The sequence below is a fragment of the Jaculus jaculus genome, chromosome 9 (assembly GCF_020740685.1).
Source record: "Jaculus jaculus isolate mJacJac1 chromosome 9, mJacJac1.mat.Y.cur, whole genome shotgun sequence".
Taxonomy (NCBI): Eukaryota; Metazoa; Chordata; class Mammalia; order Rodentia; family Dipodidae; genus Jaculus; species Jaculus jaculus.
Window position 1 is genome coordinate 113,972,121 of NC_059110.1, and position 8,372 is coordinate 113,980,492.

Consider the following 8,372-nt stretch of genomic DNA (forward strand, 5'->3'; position numbering starts at 1 on the left):
CAGGGAATACTATGTCCTCCCGCCCCCTGGTGGCAGATCTGAGCGCACGCTTCCCTCTTCCCACACCTCCCACAGACCCCAGGAGTACGTAGGGAACATGCCGAGGCCACGGTAGGCCAGCAGGTCCTGTACGGACGAGGGAAAATGAGTGGATGGAGGGAGGCACAGGTCACCCGAGACACTGATCCCAGGAGCTGTGATTCATTCGACAACAAGATTTATTAAGCACCCACTGGTGTTGACTGAGCACCAGCTCTCCAGGCCCAGTGTTTGCGTGACCCAACTCGTCAGATAAAGTTCAGGCTTCGTCTTCAGGACAATGTCCACTTGGCAGGGGCAGCAGGGAGGAAGAGGGACCCCCAGCGTCCCGCTTGCCAACGGGCACCACTGCCACCATGCTGCGGTCCAAGGACGTACAAGCAGCAAGGGTGGAATCCGGGTTAGACAAGATGGAGGCCCGGCAACGGTCTCCATTTTTAAGTTTGCTTGTTCGGTTTTGTTTCTTTTCCGGACAAGATCCTAGGCTGCCCTCGAACTTTCTTTGTGGCCAAGGATGACCTTGAACTTCACATCCTACTCTGTCCACCTCCTGAGCTGGATCACAGGGATGCTCGCCCATGTCTGGCTTATAGGGATCGAACCCAGGGCTTTGTGCATGCCAGACAAGCACTCTACCAAATGAGCTGCCTCCCCAAACTTCACGGAAAACACTATTTTTTTTTTTTTTTTTGAGGCAGGGTCTCATTCTGGCCAGGATGACTTTTTTAACTCACTCTGTAGCCCAGGCTGGCCTCAACTCACGGCGATCCTCCTATCTCAGCCTCCCGACTGCTGAGATTAAAGGTGTGAACCACCACACCTGGCATTGAGAACTTCAATAAATAGTTATCGTTGCTGTCCAAGCATCCTAAGCTCGAGGGGTGTGTGGTGACCCCTTACTCATGCCAACTCAGGCTCTGGCTCTGGAAAGGAAGGCGAGAGGAGGAGGTTAGCCCCGCCCACTCCAGCAGGTGTCTGGGTTCTATGGGGAAGGGAGGCAGGCAGGTCACTAACATGCAAGGAGCCCTTCAAGGACAAACCCCGCCTCCCACCCACACCCTATTAACTCCTTATCCCCAGGACCGCGGCCCCCGCCCTCCTCCACTCATCCCCATCACCGACCAGCCTCAGCCTCGTCGCCCTTAGCATCTGGCTCCTGCCACCAGTTGGCATAGAGGCCTTCCTCGTAGTCCCCCTCCCCCTCAAACTCGGCGTCGGACGGCGGCGTCTCAGGTTCCGGGGAAGCCTCCGTCTCCACTTCCATCTAGAGTAGCCCGGGGTTGGGGGAGAAACTGAGTCAGAGCAGGCCCACATCCCAGACGAGCTCCCGTCAGCTCAGCCCAGAGCAACTTCTGCCTCATCTCTCAGCGCTGCCCCACTCCAGCAGGTGGCCCAGGCGCCACCGTGGCAGTGGGCACGTGGGCAGGCCTGAGGCTACCCAGGATCACGGTCTCCCTGCCGAGTGTCAGGGACTACGCTGAGCACAGTGTGAAGTCATCAAGCTGCTTCCTTCCCCCAGTGACACTTGGGGCTCCACCAGCCACAGCCCAGGGCTAGCGTCAGCACCCCTGCATCTCAGCCCCACCTCAGCATCACGCCCCAGCGAGAACACTGCTGGCTGTGCATTTTTTTTTATCATTTGAACTATGTATATTTATACTACTAAAATCAAACACGCATCACCCTCAAACATTCATGTATCATGATTTTTATATATTACATTATTTAACACCATTCCTCATCACATGTGGCTGTGCATTTTGTCCGCATGTGTCCTGGATGGGCCCACAGGTTTCTCCAAAGCCACGTGTCCGCTCCAGGCTGTGGTCCTCACGAGACACCCTGGTTGGTCCAGGAGCCCTCTGCTGACACCCATGCCCAGCTCTGCAGGTGCAGTGTGTGCTTTCTCCACAAGATACCCTGGGAGGGGGACCTGCCGCTCACCTACCTACTCCAGTCCCAAGTCTGTCTGGAAAACGGTAGGCACCTACTGTGTGCCAACTGTACATTTGGTGTTGATTGTTTTTTCAAGGCAGGGTCTCACTCTAGCTCAGACTGACCTGGAACTCACGCCGTAGCTCCAGGCTGGCCTTGAACTCATGGTGATCTTCCTACCTCAGCCTCCTGAGCACTGGGATTAAAGGCATGCACCACCAAACTGGGCAACTTGGTATTTTTTTTTTTTCTTAATATCTTCAGTTGCAAGCACAGAGAAAGAGAGAGAGAGAGAGAGAGAGAGAGAGAGAGGAGAGAGAAGAGCCAAGGTCTTCTGACACTGTGCATTTGTCTTTATATGGGTACTGGGAAACTGAACCTGGGCACTTGGACTTTGCAAGCAAGTGTCTTTTACCACCGAGTCATCGCTCCAGCCCTGGGGGTTTCTGTTTACTTGATATCATTTGCTTTTTATAATTCAAGGCAAAGAGCATCACTCTCCCCATTTTTTGTTTTTGTTTTTCAAGTTAGGGTCTCGCTCTAGCCCAGGCTGACCAGGAATTCACTATGTATTCTCAGGGTGGCTTCGAACTCACTGTGATCCTCCTACCTCTGCTTCCTGAGTGCTGGGATTAAAGGTGTGCGCTGCCACGCCCAGCTGAAACCCTACCTTGAAGAGGAGGAGGAGGCGGCGGGAGACAAAGAAGCATGAGAAGTTACCCAAGACTGGTCTTGAGGCCACCCAGCTGGCAAAGGGTGGAGCCAGGTATGACTAGCTCCTGAGCCAGGTGTGATGGTGCAGACCCTGCCCCTGAGTCCACAGAACAGGAATGTATCAACAAGTCCTGAGCAGGACCCCTCACTCAGAACAGGTGTACCCTGTGGCCCTTCTTTCCCGGCAGCCTTCGTTCATTCATTCATCCACTTGCTCGTGCGCCAGCACTGTAGAAGAACTGGAAATAACTTAGTCCACTGTGCTGGCCTGCGGTTCTCCAAGAGGCCAGTTAGAGAACAGGGCCAGGGCAAAACCAGAGCATTGCTGCAAGGAACTGCAGGCCCCAGCCCAGGAAGCCAGGCGGGGGAAGAGAGGGCAGTGTTGACAGAACAAACCCAGAAGAGAGCCAGCGCATGTGGCAAGGGCTCCAGGTGCCATCTGAGTGGGGTCCAAGAGCGATGGGAATACTGAGGTGACGAGACGAGGGGAGGTATATAGATGGGGGACAGGCCAACAACTCCTGCTTCACGGCAGCTGGGGCTGTCACATCCCCATCACCGCCCAGCCCAGAGGGCAGGGTGCCACTCACCTCATCATCGGACTGCAGGTACATGCGCGTGAACTCCAGGAGCTCCCGCAGCTCAGCGGTCTGGTTGTGGTACAGCGTGGCCTCCTGGGAGGAAGGAGAGGGCGGGCTGGCCTCTGCTGCCGGGCGGCGGGGAGACAGGAGGCCTGGGACTCCAGCCCACCAGTGCTTTCTCCAGCTCAAGGATCAGGGGAAAGGTAGCAGGCTCACGTGTTAGTTAAATAACCATAACTACTTGGAGCACCGAGTCAAGGAGGATTCTGAGAGTTCAGGGAAAAGGAACGCCCCAATCTCCGGCACAGGCGAGGAAAGCAGGAGTAGCAGGGCTCCCCTCTGCCCTAGACTCCAGGGCTTTCCTCAGCTGATTCTAGACTAGCAGCAGTGAGGGCAATGAAGTGGGGTGCGGGGGAGGCAGGCAGGCAGAGTCACCTTCCCACATCCCAGACATCATGCTGAACCTCAGACTCTAACAACAGCCCATATTCATTCTTTCCCCTTCTCCTCCTGCCTTCCAAGGACGCCAGACGTTTTGGTCAGCAAAAAAAAAAAAAAAAACCCTACACATGTGGCAAGGGCTCCCAAAGGCAACGCCCACCTTCCGGGGCTGGAAGTCCTCCTCTTCCAGGCCCCAGCGAGCCCGGTGGAAGCGGTAATACACCAGGTTCTGCTGCATGACACTGTCCGTGGGGTCAAAGAGCTTGTAGCTGGCAGCGCTACGGGCAGCCTGGCGGACATCATTCACTGTTGGCAGGACAGCATTAAGGGGTAACCCTGGTGCCTCCCTTCCAAGCAGCCCACCTCCCATCTCAGTCCAGTGCTCCACCCTCCCCCCCTCGGAATGCTTGCCGGCCTCTCAGCCCACCGAACAGAACCCAAACCAGCAGGCAACGGGTGTTTCCCATGTACCAGGCCCTGGGCCCTGTGTGACTCACTGATGCCTCACTCACTGTCGCTGCATTTTACTGGCAAGAAATCGGAGGCACAGAGGGATTAGATAAACTGCACAAGCTGGAACTGTTGAGGAGTGATGGCACAGGAGATCAGAGGTCTTCAGTCTCTTGGCCATTGCTCCCAGGAAGGGTTTCTTGGTCCCTGCATCTCAACCCCTCTATCCCCTGACACCTGGCATCCCTGAGTTGAAGAAACCCTGGATTGTCTAGCCCAACCCCATTTGATGGCAAGACCTCCCTGTGAGGAGGGCTGTTAAGTTATGGGGCTCTGGGCTCCTTGCCCTCTCTCTACCAGTCTGTTTCCTTATCTGAAGGATGGGTCCAGGAATGCCAGTGGCACTGCGCTGATGAAAAGATTCAGCAGATAAGGGCTGTATGAACTGTCTAGCACTTAACAGTGCGGGTGACCTAGTCAAAGGCCTCCCCCAAGATCCCTTATCCTTCCCCCACCTGGGTTTCTTCCCCATGACCCCTGCAGGCCCAGCTCCAGGGTCTTCCTTCACCCAGAGGAATATCTCTGGGAGAGCCACAGTGCTTCCCCCTCCTCTCCCCACCACCCGGCCCACCCAAGGGGGCTTACACTTATAGTAGGCAAACTGCAGGTAGTGATACATGGTAGCCACGAACTTGTCCACGAAGTAGCCACCCACGTTGGGGGTGAGGTTGGCCTCACAGTCCACCTTGCACTGCAAGGACTCTGAAAAGAGATCTGGGGAGGAGGCGCCAGTAAGGACCTGCTGGTGTGCTAACTCTGTTCCCATTGTGGAGACCAGATCCCAGCTCTGCCCACGGAGCCCGCTTCCCTGGCCCGGAAGTGCGTCCTTGTTTCGATCACACGAGGTCAATGTGTGTGACGTGTTTTAACACACAGTACACGGTGTGAGCTGGGAAGCACTTGCTACCTCTCCAGCTCAACTCCCACTCCATGGCCGAGGGAGTTCTGAGAGAATGGCAGGTGAGCTTTGGAGCAAGACTGAGTCCACATATAAAAGCTAAGCACGGCCAGGCATGGTGGCGCACGCCTTTAATCCCAGCACTTGGGAGGCAGAGGTAGAAGGATTGCTGTGAGTTTGAGGCTAGCCTGGGACTCCAGGGGAAGTTTCAGGACAGCCTGAGCCAGTGAGACCCTATCTCTAAAAAAGAAAAAGAGAGAGAGAGAGAGAGAGAGAGAGGGAATGAGGGAGGGAGAATAAAAGCTAAGGACAGCTCTCTGTCCTATTTGAAGGACTTCAGGGATTAGGGATCCAGAACCTAACCGATTTCTTCCCCAACTGCTTTCTACTCACACCTGCTGGGGATGAACTCTGTGTTGCTTTTTTTTAAAAAATGCATCTGTAGGTGCACATGGGTATGGAGGCCAAAGGTTGACATGGGGTGCCTTCCTCAATCACTCTCTGCCTTATTTCATCTATTTTTCCAAGGTAGGGTCTTGCTCTATCCCAGACTGACCTGGAATTCACTATGTAGTCTCAGGGTGGTGTCAAACTCATGGAGGTCCTCACACCTCTGCCTCCCGAGTGCTGAGAATAAAGGCACATGCCACCATGCCCATCCCTGCCTTATCCTGGAGTTCAATGCTTCGCTTAGACTCATTAGCCAGTAAGCTTCAGAGATTGTCTTGTCTCTGCCTCCACAGCACAGAGATTACAGGCCTGCACCACCATGCTTGACTTTTACATGGGTGCTGGGGCTTGAACTCAGGTCCTCACACTTATGCAGCAGGTACTTTACCCATTGAGCCAGCTCCCCAACCCCTTGTGGGTTTTTTTGTTGTTGTTGTTTTTGCCTTTAGGGATAGGGAGAGAACTCACACTGTAGTCAAGACTGGTGGCCTGGAACTTACTATGTAGCCCAAGCTGGCCTCAAACCTGTGCCAATCCTTCTGCCTCAGCCTCCTTAGTGTTGGGATTACAGATGTGAGCCACTATGCCCAGCGAGGCATCTTCTTTGCATCTGCATGACCCACTTCCTGAAAGGCACCCAACGATGACACCCAACCTTCCTAGAGCCTTCTGGGATGTCCCTGCCTCTCTGCATAAATACCCAGCACCTTGGACACACCCCTGACTTCTGCACCCAGTATCTCTCTTAATAGAATGAATGGAGACCTCCCTATGGGCTGAGAAAACATCTGACTCTTGTGCCATTACCGAGCCGAGCATTTTGTATATGCTCCGTATATACTGTGGGTCAAAGCCTTGGGTTAAGGGGGTTTTGGGAAAGCAGAGCCCTGCGAGTGAGAGGAATGCTCACGGTGTGTGGGGGGGAATACCTGCTATGGCTGGGTAAAAGTCCTTGAAGTCCACCTGCTCATGCGCCCACTCACAGCCAGCTAGACACCGGGCAAAGACTGCCAGGTATTCAGCTAGGGCCCGTTCCATGTCCTCTGAGCTGCTGCGGAAGTCACCACTGTTGTAGAGCTTGACAGCTCTAAGGAACACGGCCTGCAGGGAGTGTGACAGGCGAGTCAGGGTCAACCCCGTCCCAAGGCTAAGAAGTGGGGGGGGGTGCAGCCTTCTCCCCACCTCGTAGGGCTGAGCCTCTAGGTCCGTGAGGGACTCATCGGCGATGTCCATCATGCCCCGGTAGTAGTTGAGATACTTGGCGGTCAGCTCGTGCTTGGGGTTCCTCTGGAGGAAGGTGTAGGCCGCGGCCACAGCCTTCTCCAGTCGGTTTGCCTAGGTGGGGAAGCATGCATCAGGAACTGGAGCGATCAGTGTGGGGAGGGGGGGTCCCCCATCCCCGAACCCGCGGCCCTGGGGGTGGGGGGAGTCCCATCCCACCTTGAAGAGGGCGTAGTGCAGGTACTGGTAGGGCAGGCGGCTCTGGAAGTCGCGCAGCAGCTGTCGCGGCGGGTAGGGCATCTGGAAGGCGGGCAGCGTCCTCTTGCAGCGCCGCAGGCAGGCAGCGCGCTCCAGGACGCGCCCGAAGAGCCTCAGCTCGCGCGCCCAGTCTGCGTCGTCACCGCGGTCGTGGCCGTCGAGATCGGGCACGGGCCCGGGCCCGGTCCCGGTCGGGGAGGCGGCGGGCCCGCTGCAGTTGGCGTGGCAGAAGGCCTCGCTGTCGCGCAGCAGCCGGTGCAGCCGCAGCGCCGCCTCCAGGTAGCGCGCGCTCTCGCGCCAGCTCTCGCCCTCGTACTGCTCGAGCGCGTGGCCGTAGGCCGAGGCCAGGGGCATCAGGTCCTCGGGCGGGAAGCCGCGGAAGCTGTACTTCTCGTACTGAGCGCCGGCGCTGCCCAGCAGCAGCCACAGCAGCCCCCACGCCGTCCGAGCCATGCCCCCTGCCGTGCCCCCGGGCTCCCGGGAGCAGAGAGCTGGCTCAGCCCACGACCACCCGGCCGCCGCGCGCCCGCTGGGTCCTAGCGCCGGCCGCCCGCGGGGAATAGGTCGCACCTCTCTCTCTGTCTCTCTCTCTGTCTCTGTCTCGCTCTCTCTCTCGCTCTCTCTCTCTCTCTCTCTGTCTCGCTCTCTCTCGTCTTTCATCCGGTGATGCCCGAATCCGCTACGTGCGCCAGACTTTTCTGGCCCTGGGGTCCGCCCCTCGGGGAAGTGGGCGGGGCTCCGCTGCCAGCCGCGGAGGGAAGAGTCTGGAAAGACCCGCCTACGCCCCGCGGATCCCCTTTACCGTGAAGCCGTGGGAGACCCGCTGTAGCGATGGCTCGGTGGTTCGTTCGCAGGGGCTGGAGGCCCTGGCACGCCCATTCATCCTCTCTGTCTCTTGTCTCTCTCTTTCTCCCCCCCTCTCTCTCTCAGCCTCTTGCTCGCTTGCTAATAAATAAATAAATTAAAATATTTAAAAAGAGGGCTGGAGAGATGGCTTAGCGGTTAAGGCGTTTGCGCCTGCAAAGCCAAAGGAACTCGGTTCGATTCCCCAGGACCCACGTAAGCCAGATGCACAAGGGGGGGCGCAGGCATCTGGAGTGCCTTTGCAATGATTGGGAAACCCTGGTGTGCACATTTTCTTTCCCCCCAACCCCCGTCTTTCTCTGTCTCAAATAAACAAAAATAAAATATTTTTAAATATTTTTTAAAAAGCGGGAAGATTCTGCTCAGTTCACCCTCACCCCTTAGTATCTCTTCTTGACCCTCTAGACCTACGGTCTAGCTGGCTCTGTCACCCACGTGCCCGTTGTGCCGCGACGGGCCGG

At 56.5% G+C, this 8,372-nt stretch overlaps 1 protein-coding gene across 1 annotated transcript; it reads right to left on the reverse strand.

The window, feature by feature from the left end:
- Nucleotides 1-200: 200 nt before the first annotated feature.
- P3h4 (prolyl 3-hydroxylase family member 4 (inactive)) lies at nucleotides 201-7,640 on the reverse strand. Its single transcript, XM_004655389.2, has 8 exons — nucleotides 7,009-7,640; nucleotides 6,751-6,903; nucleotides 6,498-6,669; nucleotides 4,806-4,934; nucleotides 3,871-4,016; nucleotides 3,279-3,362; nucleotides 1,162-1,303; nucleotides 201-962 (listed from the first exon to the last, which is right to left on the reverse strand). The coding sequence occupies exons 1-8, from the start codon at nucleotides 7,498-7,500 to the stop codon at nucleotides 940-942; spliced, it is 1,341 nt and encodes a 446-aa protein (XP_004655446.2). The 5' UTR covers nucleotides 7,501-7,640; the 3' UTR covers nucleotides 201-939.
- Between the last annotated feature and the right edge of the window lie 732 nt (nucleotides 7,641-8,372).

Bases quoted from the DNA above. Each gene is read 5' to 3' on its own strand.
- P3h4 (XM_004655389.2), bottom strand. From the start codon at position 7,500: ATGGCTCGGACGGCGTGGGGGCTGCTGTGGCTGCTGCTGGGCAGCGCC. The intron at 4,935-6,497 runs GTATTCCCCCCC...CCTCCTCCCCAG, and splicing joins CTTTTACCCAGCCATAGCAG to ATCTCTTTTCAGAGTCCTTG. The intron at 4,017-4,805 runs GTAAGCCCCCTT...TCCTGCCAACAG, and splicing joins GCAGTTTGCCTACTATAAGT to TGAATGATGTCCGCCAGGCT.